Source organism: Urocitellus parryii, chromosome 3, assembly GCF_045843805.1.
Source record: "Urocitellus parryii isolate mUroPar1 chromosome 3, mUroPar1.hap1, whole genome shotgun sequence".
In the NCBI taxonomy this organism is placed as follows: domain Eukaryota; kingdom Metazoa; phylum Chordata; class Mammalia; order Rodentia; family Sciuridae; genus Urocitellus; species Urocitellus parryii.
This window is the reverse complement of record NC_135533.1, coordinates 213,266,317-213,292,248: the sequence shown is the minus strand read 5'-3', so window position 1 is coordinate 213,292,248 and position 25,932 is coordinate 213,266,317. Positions and strand designations below refer to the sequence as shown.

General features: G+C 40.2%; 2 protein-coding genes across 2 annotated transcripts; one reads left to right on the top strand and one right to left on the bottom strand.

Annotated features, from left to right (window-relative positions):
- Window positions 1-14,327: 14,327 nt before the first annotated feature.
- On the bottom strand, window positions 14,328-22,066 carry LOC144253568 (olfactory receptor 7D4-like). The gene is made up of 2 exons (XM_077795795.1): window positions 21,159-22,066; window positions 14,328-14,355 (listed from the first exon to the last, which is right to left on the bottom strand). Exons 1-2 carry the CDS (start codon window positions 22,064-22,066, stop codon window positions 14,328-14,330), a joined length of 936 nt encoding a protein of 311 aa, XP_077651921.1.
- On the top strand, window positions 15,178-16,107 carry LOC144253635 (olfactory receptor 7A40-like). The gene has a single exon (XM_077795911.1). It carries the CDS (start codon window positions 15,178-15,180, stop codon window positions 16,105-16,107), a length of 930 nt encoding a protein of 309 aa, XP_077652037.1.
- Window positions 22,067-25,932: the final 3,866 nt, after the last annotated feature.

The window sequence follows — 25,932 nt, the reverse complement described above, 5'->3', positions numbered from 1 at the left end:
AAAATGAATCCACAGAGCCTTTTATATAGTTTTGATCTTTTTTCTTTAATCTCATATTTCATCATTGATAATTGATGAAAGTTATATCTGTATAATATGAGCTAAAAATAATTAATAAATCTAGACTTTAGTAGAACAACTGAACCATTGCTATAGTTTAGATTTGGAATGTCTGCTAAAGGCTCCTGTGGTAAATACTTGGTGCCAATGTGGCACTATTGGAAGTGGGAGAACCTTTAAGAGGTGGGGTCTAGTAGGAGGTCTCTAGGTCATTGAGTGACTTGCCCTTGAAGAGGATATTGGTACCCTGGACTCTTCCTCTTCCTCTCTTTCATTCCTGGCCCTCAGGTAAACAGGCTTGTCCCATCACATGCTTCTGCCATGTCATATTGCCTTGCCATAGGCTCAAAAGCAACAGGCCAACCAACCATGGATTAAAATCTCCAAAAGGGTGAGCCCCAAATACCCCACTCCAACACACACAACACTCTTTCTGTTTTATCCTTAGGAGACAGGGTCCCTCCTTACCCAGGCTGGTGTCCAACTCTTGGGCTTCTGACCTTGAGTGATATTCCTTTTTCATCTTCCCAAGCAGCTGAGACTGCAGATGCACACCATTGCTCCTGACCCTTTCTTCATTTTAAGCTGATTATCTCAGGTATTTTGGTATAGTGATAGAAAGCTGTCTAACATAATCATCTAACTAATGGCTTCAATTTTCTCCTTCCTGCCTTCCTTCTTCCCCCAAACACTGTAACTTAAGAGAACCTCCCACATATTCTGTAACACAACCCCTATCTTTTGCTTCCTCCTTCATTCTCATTTATCTCTCAAATCTTTCTATTGTGCCCTTGAGAACTCACAAGCATAATCAGCAAAACCCCAAATATCTCTAGCCTTTTCTCTCTTCTTTCCATTTACTTCTTGATCTGCTAAAACTTGGCTCTCCCCTACAACATCACTTTCCCCATAGTCCTCTTACTTGGGCACTATCGCTTCCTAAAATACTTTATGTTACTGGAGGCAGAGGTGGACTAAAAGTCCTCTTGTCCTTTTCTGTGTCCTAGACCATGATCCTATCTAAAATTCATGCCATTAGATAGATGTAACACCTCCTTATTGTAGATCTCAACCCCTCATTTATTGAAGATTTTAGGCCTGCCTCAATGACTCTCTCTACTATACTTCCTATCATAATTCTCATGATTTCAGTATTGTAGCAACCCTTCCAATACCCTGACCTCTCAGTTACTTGATCTTGTATCTTCCATTGATCTTGTCCTTTATTCCCTCTTAGTCGTCCATTTACTGTTACATTGCTAACTTTGTCATTACTAACACTTGAACTTGTTCCTTAATATCTCAATTAAAAGTATCCCACTCTCCAATATATCTTCTTATTTTTCCAGCTGATTTCCTTGGGGACTCCAATTCTCAATCATTCTTTTCATCACAATATTTAATCCATTAACCACCATATCTTCATGCATCTTATCATGTTCTTAATTCCTGTCTTATTATACAGCTTAGATTTATGGTCTGTCATTATAATAACTTTTTACATATACCCTAACTCCTTCAATCCTCCCTCCCTCCCTCCCTAATCTTAAATAGAATTTATGCTAGCAGTTGAACCTGGCTTAATACAGAACACTCAATTATGCTACCCAGTCTTACTTTAAATTTGCTACATTTTCATAGTTAATTATCTTGTCTTTGTTAACTCAATCCATATCTTATCTTCCCTTACTTCCAATACTATTTATAAGATCCTCACTCTTAGATAATAATTTTTATTCTTAATTGCTTAGAAAGTAGATATAACTCTAATAATAAAATGTTGACATTCTCCCTCTGCCATATCAGTCAACAAACCTGCATAGTACTCATATTGTACAAGTTCCTTTCCTCTAACAGTGATCACCTCACTCCAATTTATGGTAAATCCTTCCATTGGTTCCCTTTTCCTCTTTCTGCTTTAGGGTATTGTTTCAGTAATTATACTTTTTCACCTGCAATTGACTCTTAAATGAATCATTACCATTAGCATATAAAAATGACATATCTCCTATCTTAAATAACAAAACAAAAAAACCTCTATTGATTCTATGCCATCTAACTATCCCACAGTTTCTGTAGTTCTTTTTTGCAACAAAACCCCTCATATTCATGGTCTCCAGCTTCTCTACTCTGCTGAACTCACTTGAAGAAGGTTTTTTTTTTAATACTGAAGATTGAATTCAGAGGCACTTAACCACTGAGCAACATGCTCAGCCCTTTTTGTTTTTTATTTAGAGACAGGGTCTCCTTGAGTTGCTTAGAGCCTTGCTTAGTTGTTGAGGCTGGTTTTAAACTCACAATCCTCCTGCCTCAGCCTCTGGAGCTGTTGGGATTACAGCCATGTGGCCATCATGCCTGGTTTGAAGCAGGTTTGACCTTCACCACTCTACCAACCTGTGGCTAGTAATCATAGTTTGTGTAGTTCACATTGCATGTCCGTGGGTGTAGTCCATAATCTATTCTCACTTTGGCATTTAAAAGGTGGTAATACTTTGCATAAGAAATTAGAATGATATTTATTTATTTATTATATCTTAATAAAGCCAAAAAAGAGTAGAATAATGATCAGTTATAAACTGTTAATATTTGCAAAATTTGAATTCTCAGAGAATTCAAAATATACTGATGTATAATATCTTTAAGTGAAATTTTCTGAAGATAACTGAAATAGTTTCCATTTTGTCTTGGTAAATTTTTTCAAGTATTCACTGCATTTATTGCATGCACCCATAATTTTTAAAAGACAATAATAACACAACTGCAAAATTAAAACTAGTCAGTGAGATTAAATAACCTTTCCTGCACATAAGAAAAAATTAAGAGACCTTTTGAGAAAAGAGTGAGGTCATAGAAATGAAAACTATACTCATCCCTCTCCCTACTCAGTTGCTTAAAGCATCTGGAAAATTCCCATTAAAATGTTTTAGAAAAATCTAGTTTTTGGTCAGGTCCTGAAGCTTCACTATTATACTGTTACAGCTTAGAAATGAGGTGTTCCCCAAAAGTTCTAGTGTGAGATAATGCAAGAAAATTTAGAGGTGAAATGATTGGGTTAGAAGAGCTTTAACCTAATCAGTGTATTAATCCACTGATAGGATTAACTTGGTAGTAACTGTGGATAGATTTATATTTTGTTCCTGGTGAGTGAAGCTCTTTGCTTCCAGTTTGCTATGTCCTGAGCTGCTTTCCTCTAACACATACTTTTGCCATGATGTAATGCTTCACCTTAGGCCCAAAGCAGTGGAGTTGGCCATCTGTTGATTTTGAGACTTCTGAAACTGTGAGCCAAATAATCTTTTCCTCCATTAAAATTGTTATCATCATGTCTTTTGGTCACAACAATGAAAAAAAAAACTGATTAAAACATAGACTAAACTCCTTACTTCATTCTCAAAAAATAGAAACAACACTTAAAATTTACTATTCATTTTCCGTAGGACTAGGGAATAGGAAGAGCCAAGAATAGAATTGTTGTTCTATTGAATTATTTTTAATTTCTTGTATAAATCATATATATATATATGATTTATACAAGAAATTATACACACACATACATACACATACACACACACGGCACCGATTGCTAATTATCAATAGAAAATATAAGATGTATTTAAATGCTTAATTATTGAAAAAGTATTATTTCTTTTATAATTTCCCAAGGTATAAAAGATAATAATGATTACCCATGAGGCAAATAAGATACATTCTTGAAAAGTGGGTTAAAGTAACAAGAAAGTTGTGGCAATGAATGTTGAAGCATTTGAATGTTTTGAATGGTTCTAAAAAGTAAGAAAATATATTAAAGAACTTATTAAAAAGAAAATAACTTAGAAAACTTCATTTTATTTTAATGTGCTTGTTCAGCAAATCATATAGTTAAATGTAAATTTTCTGTCTTTATGAGAAAGTCATAAGGGAAAAGAAATCAAGCTGATATTGAACTTTTATTTGCAAGATTAAGTACTGAGATACATTATGGGGAGATAGCTCAGGGTGGGGGGCATATTATCTATGTCTATGACACAAGTGTTTTTTATGAAGATTCCCATTTGTTAAGGACACAGTATTGCTCAAGCAGCATCCCCTCTGTTCAGAAAAAGGATGTCTTCTATTCTATTCGGAAAGATTCCAAGTGAAGTTTAGCAACCTCCACAATGCCCTGGCCCAACCCATGATCTTTCTCTAAGGTATATACTCTGTAGAGTTTCTCTTGCAGAGACATGAAAATAGTAAAGAATGGTGGGGGATAGTCTGGTGTGGCAGGGCTGATTCAATACTCCTTCCTCTGGGTCAAACTGGGGAAGAGGAACCAAGAAAGGTATGGGAGATAATATTAATTTTATGTTTGTATAGCACTGGGTACTGTGAGTTTTGTTTACATTATTTCAGTTAATCCTCATAATATCCTTGTAAAATAGATATACTAGCAATTAATCTTACAAATAAGAAAATGGAGACTGAGAGAGTTGACTTAATATTTCCATTATCACATGGATAAGAAGTAACAGATATGGGATTCAAACCAAGATCTGAGCCACTAACACTTGACTACAACTGTTATAGGTGGGGGAAAAGGAATAAATGAAGAAAATAGAATACTAAAGCACTTTAAAACCAAAAAATATCTCTCCTTCAAATTCCATCAATTGGACTTTTGTACCTAAAACAGAAGCAGACACAGCACAGCTGCTTGATAAATACTTGTGAATGAATGTCTTATAAAAGCTCTAAAAGAAAGGGTGTGTGTGTGGGGGGGGTGAAACAAATTCAGAGATCATAATGGCATGACCTTTCTCAACTTTAGAAGCTGCAAGACAAGAGATCAATGTCACAAAAATTAGGGGAAAATAATTTTCAGCCTCCCTGAATTCTTTATCCAGCCAAATTTAATCAAGTACAAGGGTAAACTAAAGATACTTTAAGATTTGTAAGATTTCAAAAATAAGCTATAGGATGATATATCGAATTAAAATGAGGAAGGAAATTTTTTTTAAATAGGGAAGCATAAGTTCCAAAAAACAAAAATAAAACAAACAAAATAACCAAGAGAGTCAGCACATGGGAAAGGCAAAGAGAAAATGTATAATGATAATTAGGGAAAAATTTAGCCTGTCATCATGCGGAAGTTTTGGAGTACAATTAGTTCAGACAGGGGTGTCTTCTCCAGTCTCCTAGCAACGTGGCTGAAGCTTACAATGGGCATTGGGGGAGGGGATCCCAAGGTTTCCAGGCACTTTCCAAGCACAGAGCCATCCCCAGGCTACTTTTGGCTAAGAGCCTGGGATCCTCCTCTCTCCACCACTTGTACATATGTAGACCATCAGAGTCTACATTACTGCTATGAGGATTCTCTTGTCTTTTGAATTCCTCCCACTGTGGCCCACAACTGACCACTGATTCTCCTCAGATGCTCCTGTGCTCAATCCCAGTCCTCTTCACCCTTGGACTCTATCTCACTGGTTTCCAGGTCCTCCAACTGGGCCTCAAGAAAGGGGCCTGCATTTTCCCAGTGGGGGCACATTCTCAGATGGCAGGCCAGAAAGAGGCAGCATCCTGTGTCGCTTCATGACCCAGGTCTCACCTAGTTGGAAGACAACATCTCAGAAAGTGTGAGAGGGCCCCTATACAGCAGGTTTTTGCAGAAATCACTAGAACTCTGACACCCCTCCCCCTGCAGAAATCAGAGCCTCTGCATTTGAGTAGGACTCCAGACTCTAGACCCAAAGCCCACAGTTCTAGCTCACACATGGCTCTCAAGTGTCTTAGCAGAATCACCTATTAGCACCTCTGCAGAACTCCAGACTGTGCACAGCTCCCACACAGGTCACTTGGCTGCTACCTATCCACAGCACAAGGCCATCGCCCAGCTCCCCCCACCTCACCAGACACCCCGGCATTGGAAGCAGACCAACTCCATCTTGGGAAACCTTTCTTGCCATATTTGGTGGGCGTGGCTCTTAGATGAGATCTCCATCTGAGCAGGTAGCTGGTTTCCAACTCCCTCCTCCCAGAGGCAATAACTCAGCATAATGAGCTCCCAACACAAAAACAGCTCTTAGTTGGGCAGGTGTACAGTGCAATCAGGGCACTGCCTGCCTAGTGTGAGCCTGGGGGTGAGAGGTCCTGCAGTTGGGATCTGCTAAGTAAGAGAGGGGAGGGTGACTAAAGTTTGGGGCATAACAGAGAGACCAGGATCTGGGAAATCTCCAGGCAAGAAAGGGAGACGATACCTGGGGGCTCAATTCAAATGAGTGGTCCCAAAAAGAGACCCATGAAGTGCAATTTTCCTGCTGAAATTGGTGGGCTGCACTCCCTGCTTCCAGATGCTATACACCAGGTCCAGTCTTCTCACTCTGGTTACCTACACCATCCTGAGGGCAGAGACACCAGCTTAAAACAGACAACCCCACCTACTGGATGAGAAGAAATGCAGGAAAGAAACGGGTCTCTAAAACTAGCAATAGCCCTGGTTTATTCTTTGAAGTATTTTTTTTTCTTCTTTCTCTTCTACCCTTTTATCCTCTGGCCCTCACATCCCCAACATATGTGAAACGAAGAATTTTGCATGAAATAGGACTTTGAGGACAGAGTCACTTGAATAATATAGAGGAGTTGCATAAAGCTTTTTTTCTTTTTCTTCTCTCTTTTCTTTACCTCTTTTCTTTCTTCTTCTTTCACTCTCCAAATTTTACTATTTTTACAACCTATATTTTTCTAAATACATATGTGTGATTGTTTTATGTACTCTACTCTCTTCTCACATACTTGTCTACCATAAATTACTTCCTGTCTATTCCCCTGCCACTAACCCTCTTCATTATATTTTTTTCACATTTCCCATTTTTAACTGTATGCCCTCACATCTTTTCCCCTTAGCATATCATCCTATACCTGACCCCCAGTTCATTGTCCACTGCTAGAAACTATAAACCTTTTTATGAAACTGCTGGTTATATTTTAAATAATAATTGAACCCAATATTTCTGGACATTGAGACTAAACTGTAAATGTCTTAATAACAACAATTTATTCATAGGTGATATATTGTTGATATTGGGATCTGTTAACATTGTCCTTCCCCACAAAGGAGGGATCTTGGAACCCTACAAGAGCACTACAATTCTATAGGGTAAAAACAATAACACACCAGACCCACAGAGCTGGAAAGGAAGACACATGGGCAACATGAAAAGACAAGGGATGAAAGTACCATAAACAAATTAAGACAACACATCATTATTGGCAGCTACAGCAGAAAAAATGACAGAGAAATATTTCAGGATATACATGGTTAAAATGTTCTGTGAACTCAAAGAAGACATAAGAGAACAAATACAAGCAGTGAAAGATCACTTTGATAATGAGCTACATGAACAAATCCAAGAAGCAAAAGATCACCTCAACAGGGAGATAGAGGTTATAAAAACAAACAAACAAACAAACAAACAAACAGAAATCTATGAAATGAAAGAAAATTAAAAGCTCAAATGAAAGAATCACTAACAGAGTAGACCACTTGGAAGACAGGACATCAGCCAATGAAGATAACATATATTATCTCAAAAAGCACATAGATCACACATGGTAAGAAACCACAAGCAGAACATTCAAGAAATATGGGAAAGCATAAAAAGACCAAATTTAAGAGTTATTGGGATAGAGGAAGGCATTGAGGTCCAAACCAAAGGAATGAACAATCTATCCAATGAAATAATATCAGAAAACTTTCCAAACATGAAGAATGAATTGGAAATCCAAATTGAAGAAGTCTACAGGATGCCAAATGTTCAAAATCACAACAGATCCACACCAAGGCACGTTGTAATGAAAATGCCCAACATACAGGATAAGAAGGGAAATCTTAAAAGCCACAAGAGAAAGGAATCAGATTACATATAGGGGAAAACCAATTAGGATAACGGCAAATATTTCAAGACATACCCTGAAAGCTAGAAGATCCTTGAACAACATATATCAAGCTCTGAAAGATAATGCGTACCAACCAAGAATCTTGTATCCAGCAAAATTAAGCTTTAGATTTGAAGATGAAATAAAAACCTTCCATGATAAAAAAAAGTTAAAAAAATTTATAGCTAGAAAACTGGCACTACAAAATATCCTTGGCAAAATATTTCGTGAAGAGGAAATGGAAAACAACAATGAAAATGAACAGAGAGAGGTAGTACACTAAAGGAAAAACTAATCAAAGAGGACAACCAAGTCAAGTTAAATAACAAAAACAAACAAATATGGCTGGGAATACAAATCATGTCTCAATAATAATCCTAAATGTTAATGGCCTAAACCCACCAATCAAAAGACATATGCTAGCAGATTGGATTTTAAAAAAAGACCCAATAATATGCTGCCACCAGGAGACTCATCTGATAGGGAAAGACATACTCAGACTATAGGTGAAAAGTTGGGAAAAATCAAACCACTCACACAGTCTGTGGAAGCAATCAGGGGATTCAATTCTTATTTCAAATAAAGTAGACTTCAAGCCAAAGTTAATCAAAAGGGATAAAGATGGACAATATGTACTGCTCAAGGGAACCATACACCAACAAGACATAACAATCATAAATATATATTCCCCAAACAATGGTGCAGCTATATTCATCAAACAATCTCTTCTCAAGTTCAAGAGTGAAATTGACCACAACACAATGATCTTGAGTGATTTTAACACTCCTCTCTCACTACTGGATATATCTTCCAAACAAAAGTTGAATAAAGAAATTATAGAACTTAATAACTTAGACTAAACTGGCATATAGAGAATATTTCAACCTGCATCAAACGGATACACTTTCAACACATCATGCTTGGAATACTGGAAATCCATATGCAACAAAATGAAATTAAACCCCTATCTCTCACCCCCATGCTCAAAACTTAACTCAAAATGGATCAAGAGGGCTGGGGTTGTGGCTCAGTGGCAGAGCAATTGCTTTGCACATATGAGGCACTGGGTTCGATCCTCAGCACCACATAAAAATAAATAATAAAAATAAAAATATTTAAAAAAATGGATCAAGAGGCTCTATGTCTAATAGAAGAAAAAGTAGTCCCTAATCTTCATCATGTGGAATGAGACCCCAACTTTCTTAATAAGACTCCTATAGCACAAGAATTAAAATCAAGAATCAGTAAATGGAATGGAATCAAACTAAAAATTTTTTTCTCAGCAAAAGAAACAATCTGTGAGGTGAACAGAGAGCAAATTTTTACCCCTCACTCATCAGATAGAGCACTAATCTCTAGGGCATATAAAAAAAAAACTCCAAAAGCTAAACACCACAAATTGCATAAATGACCCAATCAACAAATGGGCCAAGGACCAGAACAGACACTTCTTAAAATAGGATACACAATCATTCAACAAATATATGAAAAAATGTTCATCATTGCTAGCAATTAGAGAAATGCAAATCAAAACTACTCTAAGATACCATCTCACTCCAGTCAGAATGTCAGCTATTATGAAGACAAACAACAATAAATGTTGGAGACGAAGTGCGGGGGAAAGGCACACTCAAACATTGCTAGTGGGACTGCAAATTGATGCAGCCAATATGTAAAGCAGAATAGAGATTCCTTGAAAAACTGGGAATGGAACCACCATTTGACCCAGCTATCCCTCTCCTCAGTCTATACCCAAAGGACTTAAAAACAGCATACTACAGGGACACAGCCACATCAATGTTTATAGCAGCACAATTCACAATAGCTAAACTGTGGAACCAAACTAGATGCCCTTCAGTAGATGAATGGATTTTTAAAATGTGATACACACACACACACACACACACATCACACACACATACACAATGGAATTATTCAGCAATAAAAGAGAATAAAATCATGGCATTTTCAGGTAAATGGATAGCATTAGAGAAGATAATGCTAAGTGAAGTTATTCAATCCCCCACAAAAAAATGGCGAATGTTTTCTCTGATATAAGGTGACTGACTCATAGTCGGGTAGGGAGCAGGGAACTTGGGAGGAATAGATGAATTCTAGATAGGGAAGAGGGGTGGGAGGAGAAGGGAGAGGACAGGGGTTAGTAATGATGGGGGAATGTGATGGACATCATCATCCAAAGTACAAGCATGAAGACATGAATTGGTGTGAACATACCTTACATACAGAAATATGAAAAATCGTGTTCTATATGTGTAATAAGAATTGTGAAGCATTCCGCTGTCATGTATTTAAAAAATAAAATCAGTTAAGAAAATTTTAAAGTGTAAACCTCAGGGTATTTCATATAAAAATCTGTAAAAATATGCCTTTGAATTATCCATTCTTTTATAAACACAAGACTAAGTGATAGCTCTTAACTTGGGTGATAAACATGAAATTTCTGTTGTTTTGGGAAAAAAAGCATCATGAAGTCACAGATTGCAGGAGTCATAGTCATGTATCAAGTGATCCTGGTGAACCCCTAGTTGAAGAGAGGAAGAGAAAATTTTCTGGAGATATTGGTGATGGGGTGTCCCCAACACAAGTCAAGCCTGTGGGGAGCAATGGTCATGATAGTTTCCTTTGTCATATACTTTGGAGAAAACTTAAAATCACAAATGGAATAAAGTGTCAGGTTGTTATTTCTCTAGAAGGCAGAAGAATTCTTGGGGGAGGAGTAAAGACCAATTGACCTGGTGTTTTACCTGGTGTCTTGGGAACAGAGAATCTGTAAGAAAAAAAAAATGCTTTTGGTGTGGAGCAATATTCCACAGGGAACTGACACCTCAGGGTTGGGATAAGAAGAGACAAAGGAGCCTAATTTGCAGACACACAATTGTAAATCTCTCCCCTGCTGCTGTCCCTTTGCTTGTACACAACCTTGGTCAGGATGGGACCAGGTTTTGTACTTCAGCGTCCTGCATGTGGCTTGGGGGCTGTGGCTTGACCCCCCTGTGGCCTCATTTGGTGACAGAGATGGTCTCCATGGTGCAGCATCCTGGGAGGCATCTGATTCTCCTCCCAGAAACTCTCCATTCAGAACTCACCCAGGTGAGTCTGAGAGCCCAGCAGGTGCTGCAGGAAGGCATCAGAGAGGCTGGAAGCCAAAGACAGGTATCTAAGGTCACTTGAGAGCCAGTCCAGCCTCGCCCAGCCCTGACAGGTTGCTGAGGTGTTTGCTGCATTGTTTGATGAGTTCATTGGTGGATATGTTCACATGGTGGGAGGAGGAGTGAACAGTGAGCTCCGCAATGCCAGGTCCTTGATGATCATGGGGTGAGGGCAAAGGCAGCCCCCTCAGAAGAGGGCCTGGAGGCTCAGGTGGTTTAAGGGTAAGTAGAGCGTGTGTCCTGGAAATTTGCAACCAATTAGGTGGAAAGGAGAAATGCATATCATCCACGGAGGGACACACAGTGAAGGGAGGGCACTTGGGATCTCTGAGGTGGGCACCCTTTCGATTGGCTACTTACTATCATAAGCCTTTTTTCTATAGTTATCCACATTTTACTGAAAAATTTCAGTCACTTCTTTTTCTATATTGACTTTTGGAGTGATTTTTTCTTTTTCTGGCCACAAAAGATTTTGAATTTTATGTAGTCAAACATGTTTGTCTCCTTACTTCCGAATCTTTATCTTATTCTAGATGATTTTGTTCTGCTGCCCTCACGAAATGCAAATGAAAAACAAATGGTTGTTTTTCCAAGATGTATTCTTACTCTAAAATGTGGAAGTTGTAAATTTCTCTCAGTTTTTTTGACATGTGAATTACAGGACCAACTTAATTTCCTCCAGATAGACGCTGATGCAAGACTTTATTTAATTATGTAAGCTTTTCCGGGGATGTAGATATACAAATTTGTCAAATATTAACTGTCCACTTTTACAGAATGCCTGTTTAATTTTATAAATAGCATTGAATATCAACTTCATGCCACAACTTGCAAGGAATATTCTTTGCTGCATTCTTTTGTGTTTACCTGTTTGTCAATTTTCTTGTTAATCCATTCTCATAGAATTAAATTTTTGGTATTATATATATTGTTACACTGAACTTCAAATGTTCTATTCAGTTTGTTTAACATAGCTGTTTTGAAACACTGAATTTCCTCTGTGTTTTTCTCCTCCTCCTCCTCCTCCTCCTCCTCCTCCTTCTCCTCCTCCTCCTCCTCCTCCTCCTCCTTTTTTTTTCTTTTAGGTATTCTTGATTTAACACAGAATGGCTTTACCATTGAGCAACATCCCCAGCCATTTGTTTTTTCTTCTGAGACACAGTCTTGCAAAGTTGCTGAACTGACTTTGAACTTGCAAATCTCCCAACTCAGTCTCCAGAGTCCCTGGGATCACAGGGCACAGCCACTGTGTCCAACTCCCATTCTTTTTATTTCACAATTTCTTTTGTTTAATTTTATTCTCTGTCATGAACATATATTCCCACATCACCATGACAACATAAAGGTGAGTAAAGCTGTGAAAGCCGTGCTCTATCAGATCTACCCCAAGATGTGCAGGCAGAGCTTAGTGTGAGAAATGTGTGTGGGAGGAGATGTCCCCAGGGATTTGACACCAGCAGGGCTGGTTCTGTGTGGAGGGGTGGAATTGCAATGATGTGTGCAGGGCATTATAGAATGTGATCTGAGGGTGGCGGGGGTTGCATGAGGTGAGGACCCTTCCTTAATTTACTCCTATACTGTCTATTCCCAGATGGCACATTTGAGCTCTATGGAGAAAATAGTGGGATTTGCCTGTGGAGTTCAATTGCAAAGTCCAGAAATAGATAGCCCAGGAGACAATTAAGATTGGGTCCTGTCTAAAGGGCTCCTGACCATATCATGACAAATTGATATTTGTCTTTCACATCTGGCTTGTTACCCAGGAAACCAAATGCCAATTGGTTTCCACCATATGCTCTATAAAAGCTGATCTCACCTGAGTAGTGGACAGAAAGTGGTACCAGGGACTGAGGGCAGGAGGGACAGGGGAGGTGGACCAGGGGCTGCAGTCACAGGTAGGCAGGAGCAGTGAGTTCTGCTGGTACATTGTTCAGGAGGATGAGTGGAGTTCACCAGCCTGTGAACTTTAAATATCCACACGAGAGCATTTGAATGTTCTTATCACAGTGAAAACTGGTGGAGGTGGTGGATATGCTAGTCACCCTGATTTGATCTTAGCCCAATGTATGTATTTGTTCAAATGTCACCTTGAACTGTATAAATAGGTGCCATTTTTTGTATCCATTCAAAGCACAAAACACCAGTGACTCAGATCAGCCATGAATGGTGCAGGAACACAGCTCTGTTAATATTTCATATAAACACCCTAGTTGTCTTGCTCTCTGCACATCCCCCTTTTGAAGTTTTGGTTACTCGTTCTTTCATGCCTGTGCTTTTCTATATGAATGTTCAGCCTGAAAAGTGGTGGCCCCAACAAGACATGATCATGTTCACCTGCTATTTGTTTTGACCTTCTATTATTTCTGCTGGTCCTCATGAGGGTTGATTGGAGTGGAGTTTCAACCAGAAACAAGGAAGCTTTTCCTGTTCTTTTTTATTATTGTTTCCTTTCAGTTATATATAATTTTAGGATTCATTTTGACATAATCAACAAATCACAAAATCATGGAATGATATTTGCTCTGATTCAGTCCCTAGTATTTCCCCTTCCTCCCCTGTCTCTCCCCTCCTCCCTCCCCTCTCCCTGATCTTTATTCTATTTGATGGAAATCCCCTGCTCTTCTTTATGTCTTTCTTCTTATATTCAGTTATCCAGGGACGCTCTTTCCCTCTCACAGTCTCTCATGGACACCTGAGCATATGAGACCATTTTCTCCTGAGAGCCATTTCTCATTCTCCTCTCTCTCTCTCTCTCTCTCTCTCTCTCTCTCTCTCTCTCTCTCTCTCTCTCTCTCTCCACTGAACCGATTGTATGTTCATTTTTTACTACAGGGTGAAAAGCGTTCTTGCAAAATGGAGGCCCAAGAATGAATGTGTGGGTGTCATTACCAACCTGGGAATTCTTGGCGTGATTCAGACATTAATTTGTTGAAAAATAATTTGACATTGACAGCTTCCCTGTCATCCTTTCATTGTAACTCGTGTAACTGAAGGTGAGAAAGATGGGGCATAGCATGGGCCCCAGGGGGACGAGGACTGCAGCTATGTGTGTGTTTGTGTGTGTGTGTGTGTGCACATGCATGTGTGTGCTTGTGTGTGTGTGTGCACATGCATGTGTGTGCATGTGTGTGTGTGAGTGTCTGCATGTGTGTGTGTGTGTGTGAGCCTGTGTGTTTTCTTTTGATTTTAGGGGCAAGAGCAGGTTTTAGAGAGAGGAGACCTGAGCTGAGAGTATTCCAGAAGGCGACTCATAACACACAACCCCTAGCATAAGGCCACTGAGAGAAATAAACAAGGTTTGCCCATTCACAGAAAGCCCAGGAAGCTCCTCAAGGAAGAATCTGTGCCTTGTCACCCTGGGACACCAGCTCACGTCCCTCTCCCTCTTGCTCATCCTCCTGCCACTCTGGCTTCCTGGTTGAACTTGAACATCAGGAACAAGCACCTTCCTCAGGCCCCCTGTACTGATCATCCTCCAATCTGCCAGGCACATGTGTCTGCAGGTGACTCTGTGGCTCCGTCCCTGTGTTCCCGGGGGACTCACATCATGTGTCACTAAGGGCTGACCTTAACTAACACATAGAAGGAAATGACACTCTCATTGCCCTTCACCTTAAAAGCTTCAGTTTACCCATCACCATCTGAATTTGGGACGATTATTGCTTTGCCTATGTGCATTGGCTTTACCTTCTTCCACTATTTTCCATAGATTCAAGGAACATTCAGTTTTGGGGGGAGGGACCCTCATTATCCAGACAGTGCCTAGACCAGCATCATTGCTAATGATATTCCTCAAATACAAGGAAGAGTTCGTGTGTAGTGACCTGTAATACAGGGCCACCTGGGGAGAGGCTGAGAGCAAGACGGGACTCCAAATCAGAGAAGGCATGGGATCCCTTAAAGGGGCAAACAATCATAAACAAACTAGAAAAGAGAGTCTTGACTACAAACTTGAAAGATATTATTCTTTTAGTATAGTAGTGCACAAATGTGTCAAATGCTTTCTGTTTAATTCTTTGCTAGTCACAGCAGATATATGGAATCCAAGAACAACACACTCATTCCACAATTTCTTCTTCTGGGAATTTCAGAGGACCCTATATTGCAACCCTTCCTCTTTGGGCTGTTTCTGTTTATGTACTTGGTCACTGTGCTGGGGAACCTGCTCATCATCATGGCCACCATCTCAGACTCGCACCTGCACACGCCCATGTACTTCTTCCTCTCCAACCTGTCCTTTGCAGACATCGGCTTGACCACAACAAGCATCCCCAAGATGCTGGTGAACATCCAGACACACAGAAAGGCCATCACCTATGCGGGCTGCCTCACCCAGATATACTTTTTCATACTCTTTTGTGTTTTGGACAACTTCCTCCTGGCTGTGATGGCCTATGACCGGTATGTGGCCATATGTCACCCCTTGCACTACATGGTCATCATGAACCATTGGCTCTGTGGATGGCTGGTGTTGGCTTGCTGGGTCACTACTGTTCTCAATTCTTTGTTAGAAACTTTAATGGCCTTGAGGCTGTCCTTCTGCACAGACGTGGAGATCCCACATTTTATGTGTGAACTCAACCAGCTGGTCCAACTTTCCTGTTCTAACACCTTCCCCAATGTCATGGTGATGTATTTTGCAGCAGTGTTGCTGGGAGGTGGCCCCCTGGCTGGCATCCTATACTCCTACTCCAAAATCGTGTCCTCCATCCGTGCCATCTCCTCAGCTCAGGGCAAGTACAAAGCCTTCTCCACCTGTGCGTCTCACCTCTCTGTGGTCTCCCTGTTCTACTCTACACTCTTGGGGGTGTACCTCAGCTCTTCCATGACCCAGAACTCACAATCCATGGCAAGAGCCTCGGTGATGTACACTGTGGTCACCCCCATGCTGAACCCCTTCATCTACAGTCTGAGGAACAAGGACATCACGGGAGCCCTGAGGAGACTCTTCCGAGGGAAGCCGTAGAAGAGACATGGACCAGACCCTGCACTTCTTTATCCAGAGCACAAAGTCGACCTTGTGCCTTCTGTTGATTTCCTGGAAGTCTGATTCTTTGTTTTCAACCTCTTTATTGTGTCCTAACCTCATTGGAAAGTCCCTGCTCTCCCGACACCCAACATGTCTTCCCTCTCAGGTTCCTGCTTTCCCAATGTCCTTTCCCCCAGATCAGACAGTCTGCAGGTTCCCAGGAGTCTCCCATGGTGACAAGTTGCACTGTCCAGTGGTTAGGGAACCACACTCAGAACTTGTGCCGTTTCCTTTATTTTATGAAGGAGACATGCTAAGCCTTCTGTTTTTAAGGTTTCTGTTCTTGATTCTGTGTGTGTTGGTGCTCTCACTGCTCATGATAATCCGGACTTCTACCCACTGGTGGTTGTACAGTAGACCATGCCCATTTATTACGCTCACAGGGGTGCTCTTTTCTTATCTTGGTCCTTTTCTTGTGTGTGCTATATTCTACTATAGAGAGTACTGGTGAAATTTGCTATCAACAGCACAGAGCCCTCAAAATGAACAGACATGTGGAACCGAATTAACTGTTTGTAGATCATCTGAGAAGAATTGCTCCGAATTTTCTGGTGAATTAATTTGTACTTTAGTACCAGTTAATCAATATTTTTTCTGAGTTGTCAAAAATAAATAGAGGCATTGAATGTGTAGTCTATCCAGAAAGGCAAATTTGTGTAAATCAGTTGACATTCTGTGGTCCCAAAATCTGAGAGGGCCTTATATATGTTAAATTTTCAATCATATACATTAGGCTGAGTTGCACCTTTTCCATAAATTGCAAGCTTTTGATGATGTGCATCTGCTCACTGGAACATGAAACCCCTGTCATGCATGGAGGGGTCCCTTCAGTGGATCAGAGGACTTGGTGTCATCTTCTGCAGTATTCCTTGCACCGTCTCGGTGTTTCTGCTCAGAAGTTTCCAGTACTGCCTCTGAATATGATTCCTTCTGTTACTCTAAGAAAAATGTTTCCCCATTTTAAAATTTTTTTCCATAAACTTTAGCATGCAATGAACATGAATACACATCTGTGTATCCACTTTATTGTATTTTCCGTCTTGTATTTGATGTTCTTAAGTTTCTTCAGTGCTCATAAGCAAAGGTCAACATGAACAATAACTGGACTCCTGCCCAGCAATGCCCCTGGGAATGAGGACTCACGCCTCAGGGGTCCAAAGGATTCCTGCATTTATCCCCTGTCCTTCCTACTCTGCTGATTACCTGTCGTGGAAACTCAACAGTTTCATTCAATTTCATTCTATCATTCCTCACACATGTGAGACACTGGGTTCCATCCTCAGCACCACATAAAAATAAACAAATAAAAATAAAGATATTAAAAAATGGGGAAAATGTTGTCCTTGTGTTTTTTGCAGCTTTTAATGGTTGAGACTCTTCATATAGAAATAAAACATTCCCCTCCAATTTCCTTATGGAATGAATTCTAGGGAGTGCCAAAAATAATGAAGCAGTGCTTGGGACTGATCAAATAATATATCATTTAATATAATTATTTAGTAGAATTATTGTAAGAAACTAGTTTTCCTCCCTACAAAAGATACTTTATTATCCTCTCCATCAAAGATGAAAATGTAGTTCAGTGTCTTACACATATTTATTTTTAAAGCCATTAGTCAAATAAACAGACTAGGAAGTAGTTAGAAGTCTTCCAGTTGCAAATGATAAAAACACCAACTCAAGTGATTTAAACAAAAGGGGGGGGTGGGATTTTGGGTTCATGGACCCCAGACAAGGTAGTTCTCTAATCTGTGAGGTTTAGACCAGCAGTTAGCAGTCCTCAGCCTCCAGTTCTGTTTTTCTGGAATTCTTTCTACTTTCCCTTCCTCAGTGTGTAGAGTTCATCCTTACCTGGGCTCTCTGTATGATAGCAAATGGACTACAGCAGTTCAGATCCCACACCTCAGAAAGAGATCCTGAGGAATAAAAGAATTTGACTCCCACTACTCTCCCTTTATTTATTTAGAGTTTCTTAAATTAGTGTTTTATAGATCTACATAAAGGTTAAATTCACTATGGTGTACTCATTTATGTACATAGCATAATTTGGTCAATTTAATTGTATCATTCCTCCCTCTCCCCATCCTCCTTCCTCCCCCTCAATCTCCCTCCCCTGCGCCATTGATCTCTCTTCTATTTTCAAAGGATTCCCCCCCTGTCTTTCCCCTATTTTGGTCTTATTTCTGCATATGAGAGAGAGCATTCAGCCCTTGACTTTCTGAATCTGGATTATTTCATTTAGCATGAGGATCTCCAGTCTCATCTATTTTTAATGAAAACTCAAAACCCATTCCTCTGGATTTTTGACATACAGGTACATTGTTGTTATCTGTTGGAGTTTAAAGCAAAGAAATTCTTTGTTGTGAAGAACAGGGTATGCATACCTCCAGTGAAGCGGCAAGATTGGAATAGGAGTGGGAATGACAAGATAAAGAGAGACCTAAGGAAGGAAAGCACCTGCTACAGACTTGGAGATTGTGGGGAGTGGGGTGCAAAGCAAGGTCAGGAGTAGACCTCTGGGAATCCCAGGGGCCCACCCTAGATAACTTTCCAGAATGTTCAACTTGAAGACCTTGGTCACCACGCATCTGTCTTTTGTCCCTAGAGCTTCTGCAGGTGCAAACCACCCTTCTCTGCTCTCCTTTCCTCCATCCCTTACTGTGACTGCTGCCTCATGAAGATGGTACCATTGAGTCCACATCCCCATAGTTCAGTTAATGAATGTTAGACATACGATTCCCAAGCTAAGATGGACACAAGGGATAAAGATTTATTTCTTCTTAGTCTAGAAATGGTGAGATGGTGGTGAAGGGTAGGAGAGCGTATTCATATCTGAGAAGTCTTGACCTTACAAAGTAGAATTTCTACACCTTCTACATGCAGTTGGATGCTCACTCTCTTCTCCAAGAAAAAAAAAAATTATTCTGCAGCTGCTGATGGAGGTGCAAGGAATCATCCCTCGGGATTCCTGCAGAGATCTGCTGAATGGAAATTGACACTTGTGTTCGACCCTTAGCAGGAGATGGCCGCCATTCGCCCCCTTTCCTTTGTCCCTGACTTTTTCAACCTGTCGGTGAAGCTCTTCCCATTGAGAGACGGGGTCTTTTCCTCCACCTCAAATCTTGGCAGGTGAAAGGAGTTTTAATGTTCTTTGTTAAACAGAAAGTGGTGAGAGTGCAAGTGTGCTTCAAGTGCCTGCATGCATCCCTGCTGCTCCCTGTTGCATTGCTGGCTCTACCTCGAGAGTGAATGCAGGCTGGGCTGATGCAGGATGGGGACTGTGTGGACCAGAGCCCCTTTCACTAACTGTGGCTGTCCTCCCAATCTGGGCGATGTCAGCCGAGACAAACTGAGCATCTCACCTGACTCACACCTGACTATATACATAGGAAGAGGCCAGAGACATACCAGGAAAAAGACCCGAAGACCTGTACAACCAAGGCTCCTACCGGTAAAGAAAGAAAAATGTGACCTTAAACCATTTATTTGGGGATGGTTTATTACAAGGAATAAATAGCTCACTGATACAATAATAAATGCACACAGAAGACATTCAGAATACCCTGCTCCGTCTGAAACCTGATGTTTGTTCTAATACTCAAAGACCATAATCATGACGACCTGACTGGGTACATGTACTTCAAACAACTGTATTAAAAGTGAACACTGATGACTATCATTCCAGGTAACCAGGATATTTGGAAGGACAGGGATAAGTGCAGACATACCTTGGGCCCCTGAAGCATAAATCCTTGGGCATGATGCGAGTTCTTGTCCATGTTATCCTTTGCTCAAGAGCATTAAAGAAACTTCAGAACACCAAAGACAAGACAGAAAACAAGATAGAATAATGCAGAAGTGTGCATATTAAGGTAAACTTCACATTAAAGTTTATGGAAAATTTTTGAATAAGGGGAAATATTTTCCTTAGGGTAGTGGAAAGAGGCATAATTACAGGGAGCACTAAAAACTTCTGGGCAGAAACAGAAAGATGGAGCAAGGAATACTTCATAAAATGACACCAGGTCCACTGAAGTGACCATCCATGCATGACACGGAATTCACATTCCAATGAGCAGACACACATCATCAAAATCTGGTAATTCACAGAAAATGTACAACAAAAGATAATTTATATGATTAAATATATACATTTAGCATACGTAAGATATTTGCTGACTTGAAGATCATAAAATGTCAATTAATGAATGCAAATTTGCCTTTCTGGAGAGACTATACATTTAATGCATGTTTGGTGGCTAGTACTTTTTACTAGTATTTTTTAATTTTTTTTAGTTGTAGATGGACACAATACCTTCATTTTATTTATTTATTTTTATGTGGTGCTGAGGATTGAACCCAGTGCCTCACACATGCTAGGTAAGTGCTCTACCACTGAGCCACAACCCCAGCCCTCACTAGTAGTTTTTACAAAAGAATATAGCACACACAAGGAAAGGACCAAGATAAGAAAAGAGCACCCCTGTGAGCGTAATAAATGGTCATGGTCTACTGTACAACCACCAGGGGGTAGAAGTCCGGGATTATCATGAGCAATGAGAGCACCAACACACCCAGACTCAGGAACAGAAAACTGGAAAACAGAAGGCTTAGCATGTCTCCTTCATAAAATAAAGGAAACAGCCTGAGTTCTGAGTGTGGTTCTCTAACCACTGGACAGTGCAACTCGTCACCATGGGAGACTCCTGGGAACCTCCAGACTGTCTGATCTGGGGGAAAGGACATTGGGAAAGCAGGAACCTGAGAGGGAAGACATGTTGGGTGTCGGGAGAGCAGGGACTTTCCAATGAGGTTAGGACACAATAAAGAGGTTGAAAACAAAGAATCAGACTTCCAGGAAATCAACAGAAGGCACAAGGTCTACTTCATGGTCTGGATAAAGAAGTGCAGGGTCTGGTCCATGTCTTTGAGGCCCGTGTCCACAGGCAAGACGTGGACAATATCTCCTCTAGGGCTTCCCTCGGAAGAGTCTCCTCAGGGCTCCAGTGATGTCCCTGTTCCTCAGACTGTAGATGAAGGGGTTCAGCATGGGGGTGACCACAGTGTACATCACTGAGGCAATAGAGATTTGCTGGGCAGAATGACTCAGAGGAGAACTGAGGTGAACCTCAAGGTCTGTTCCATAGAACAAGGAGACCACACAGAGGTGGGACCCACAGGTGGAAAAGGCTTTATACTTGCTCACAGAGGACATCTTCATTAAGGAGGAGACAATCTGAGAGTAAGAGAAGAGAATTCCAGTGACAGAAATCGTACCCATCACAACAGCCACCACAAACATAAAGATATTGTTGACGAGGGTGTCAGAGGTGGCCACCTTGAGAAGCTGAGCCAGTTCACAGAAGAAATGTGGGATTTCAGTGCCCATAGAGAAGGTCAGCTGCTTCAGCAATAGGATATGAATCAGGGACACTGAGCATACGATAAACCAAGAAATCAGAACCAGAAGGCCACAGTGCCGAGGGCTCATGATGACTATATAGTTCAGGGGATGGCAGATGGCTGCAAATCTGTCATACACCATTATCGTCAGTAGTAAAACATCTATTCCAACAAAAATCAGACAATAATACGCCTGAGTGAGGCACTCTGTGTAGGAGATGTCTTTCCTCTGTGCCTGGATGTTCACCAGCATCTTTGGGACCGTGGTGGAGGTGAAACAGATGTCAGCCAAGGACAGGTTGGAGAGGAAGAAGTACATGGGGGTGTGGAGGTGGGGGTCAGAGCTGACAGCCAGGATGATGAGCAGGTTCCCAAGCACTGTGACCAGGTACATGATTAGGAACAGTCCAAACAGAAAGGATTGCAGTTCAGGATTCTCTGAGAGGACCAAGAGGAGAAACTGGGCTAAGCCTGTGTGGTTCTCTGCTTCCATGTATCTTGTGTATCTGCTGGAGAAGGAGGTAAAACCAATATCCAATAAGCAGCCCATGGGCACCCCAGTTACAACATCACCTTGGATGGACGCCCTTCTTTGCTGTTATATGTATTTGAACAAACACAAATGTTGGCTGCATAATGAATAATGAGACCTAAATCTCTACCATAAGATAAAAGAGAAAGCTTCAAACTTCCCACCTGCCTGAACATAGACATGAAATTGAGTAGCAAGGTCTAATACAACACACTGATATTTATTTTAAAAGAATAACACATGATGAACCAGGAATACCAAGTATCTGAATGAAAGCCCCCTCAAAGTACAAATGTTAACATAATTTGTCACAAGACTAGAGCACTGAATACCCATCCTAACAACAATCACATTAGAAGACTGGATTTGGGAAGATGGTGCCACAATCCGGCTGGGCACAGAAACACAAGCCACTCAAGCAGGAACAAAGCTTTATTTTTAAAAAGCCGCCAGTGTCCCGTGTGAGCCCTGCTAGCAAGCAGGTCCACACACGTGTGTCTCCACCGGAACCGGGGGCCCGGACCTCCCCCGGAAATTCCCTCCTACTATCCTTCCCCAACCAATGGGAACTCTCCGGGAGTCCCATAACATGAGTCCCCTAACAGGCTGGGGTGAACAGCAGGAGTCCAATTTCCATATGAATGTAAATCTTAACATAATCATATCATCTCAATGGCTAGCTGGCAGTCACCTAAACCAAAGGTGCCATGTATCATAATACTTTTGCTGTGGCTCCTAGGAAGATGGAACAGGCATTTATAATGTTGGAGACTGTCAGTTAACAAGGACCCTTTCTGAACCCAGTAAAGAATGGTTTTTAAACTATCTCAACAGGAAATGTTAAGTGAAACACTGGAGTATTCATATTGAGTCCACCAACACTCCAGGACAGTCTTCTCCAACTCAATCATTTGAGATTTTCCTGGACATTTAAAGGAATTGGGAATGTAAAAAGAAAAGGAAGTTGGGTTAGTAATTAAATACCAAAAATATTTTCTTTATTGATAGATGCTATTTTGGACACCACAGTGAAAGGATAACTATGAGTAAAACGAATCAAAGCTACCAGTAACTCAAATCTGCCAGTAAACATAGGTCAGGAAATAAAAATAAATGCCCATCAAATTTGATACCTCTGCTTAACAGATTTCAGGTGAGTAGTTAATGCCTGAATAATTGGATGCAGGAAATCTGACAGGAGCCTACAACTTACAGGAGAGAGTGAAGAAGAATCAGAGACTCAGCTTAAAATTAGAGAGAAACTCTAGAATCCAAAGAATGAGAAAATGAAATGGAAGAATTTCTAGAATAGAAAGATGTCAACAGAAACTAAGTCCCTTCCAAGTACAGGCACTTCACCTTCAAAAGCTAAAAGAGAGGGAGAGAGAGAGAGAGAGAGAGAGAGAGAGAGAGAGAGAGAGAGAGAGATTGATTCCCAGTATGGTCATTCTAGGGCATAGCCCAGCACCCACGCTCTCTGCTCTTTTCCTTCTCACTATGACCAGCCTCACTGGGACACACCAGCCCTCCGTGATGGGTGTGACTGAAGCTTTCTCTTCTCCATGATGCGTCCGTGGGAAGCCCTCATGTGTTTTCATAGAAGCTGAGATCAGAAACATGCTGGTGAGGGACAAAAATGGAAGGTTTATAGTGTCTAGAATCTCAACCTTTGAAGTCTCCAAACTCCTCATTAAATAAAATGTTATGTTGTCTTTCCATTCTCCAAATGATTCAGCTCCCTTGGGGTACAAAGAAGAAAACAGACTGGAAGATTATCAGCCCATCTTGTGTCTGTGTAAGATAAATAGGTTTCCTCCTTGTAGAAACTCTTTTTTTATTCCCTGTAGTTTAATTTCAAAGTTACAAGGTTTATTCCAAGGGATGTTTGACTTCTATAAGGCACCAATCCCAGAAAAAAAAATCTTTCTGGACATCCTTCCTTAGAAGAATCTTTGGAGATTATCTGAATCATATGGTGCCCACAACATTATGAGGGGAAACTAAGTCCATTTTTGTACATATCCAATATCTTCTATTTAGTTTATTTTTAATGGTACATTAGAATTGTGGGAAATAGTGGAATTTGTTATGCCATATTTGTAAATGTACATGACATCATTTGAACAGTCTTGTTCTGAAACACCTTGCCTTATCCTATCTCCTATCTTTCCAAGTCTACTTGATCTACCCCACCAACCTCCCTTCTATTATTATTATTATTATTATTATTACATTTTTATTACATATATGTCAGCAGGATTCATTGTGTTATATATAAGTAGACACTGAACCATAATGGGCAGGGGTCAAGCAATGAATGGAGGAACTTTGGATGGAGCAGAAAGCGCAGGGGTGGGGGGGGTGAATATGGGGAAAGAAAGTAGAATGAGATGAACATTATCACCCCCGTGTATGAGTAGGGTTGCATGAGTGGTGTGACTCGACATCATGTACAACCTGAGAAATGAAAAGTTGTGCTCCATTTATGTAAAAAACCATAAAATTAAATTAATAATAATAAATTTTTATAAAGATAGGGAATAGGACTATAACTCAGTGGTAAAGTGTGTACTTAGCATGCATGAGGTCCTAGATTCAATCTGCATCAATCTGCATTCAATCTGCATCAAGAAAGAAAGAAAGAAAGAAAGAAAGAAAGAAAGAAAGAAAGAAAGAAAGAAAGATTGAACCTTTTTAAAAAACCCATTTGTCCATAAATAGCATAATTTGGTAGATTTCATTCACCAGTATTTCCCAGTAGCCTGTCCTCCTTCCTCCCACCGGAACCCGTCCTCTATTTCATTCATGTCCCTCTGAGATCCCCATTTCTATTTTCTTTTTTTCAATCCTTTACCTTCACATGAGAAAACGTTTGACTCTTGACTTTCTGAGTCTATTTTATTTCAATTAGCATGGTGTTCTCCATTCCATTCTTTTTACCAGCAAATAACATATTTTCATTCTTTGTTATGGCAGAGTAAACTCCACTGTATATACACACCACATATTCTTTGTCCACTTGTCTGATGATGGGTACCTAGACTGGTTCTGCAAATTAGCTACTGTGAATTGCTACAGACATTGGTTGGTATACAACAAGAAGTCCTTTCTTTCCAAAGACTGTCTTTTCTCTAGCGTATGTTTTTGACAATCTGATGGCTGTATCTTCAGGCCTCTGGCTCTGTGTCTTTTTTCACCATTGATTTTCATGCTTGTCTTTGTCCAACTATCACAGTTTTGTTACTATTTTTATAAACTATAATTTGAAATCAAGTATTATGATGCCTCCAGCACCACTCTTATTGCTCAGGAATGCTTTGGCTATTCTGAGTCTTTTAGTCTTCTATATTAATTTTAGGACAGTTTTTTCTAGTTCTGTGAATGAAAAATGCCATTGATATTTTGATGGGGGTTGCATTAAATTTGTATATCATTTCTGGTCAAATGGCAGATATGACAATATTAATACCTGACTATTAATTCTGCCTCTCCAAGAACATGGGAGGTCTTTCCATCTTCTAAGATATTTTCTACTTCTTTCTTCAGTATTCTATACTTTCATTGTGCAGATCTTTCACCTCGTTGGTTAAATTTATTCCCAGGTTTGTTTGTTTGTTTGTTTTTTGGTTAGGCTATTGTGAATGGAATTGTGGCCCTCATTTCTTTATCAGCAGACTCAGTATTGAAGTATAGGAAATCTATTGATTTTTATATGCTAATATTATGTCCTGCTACTTTGCTAAATTTGCTTATCAATTCTAGAAGTCTTCTGGTGGATTTTTTTGGGGGGGTCTGTATGGGACGATGTTGTCTGCAAACAGATAATT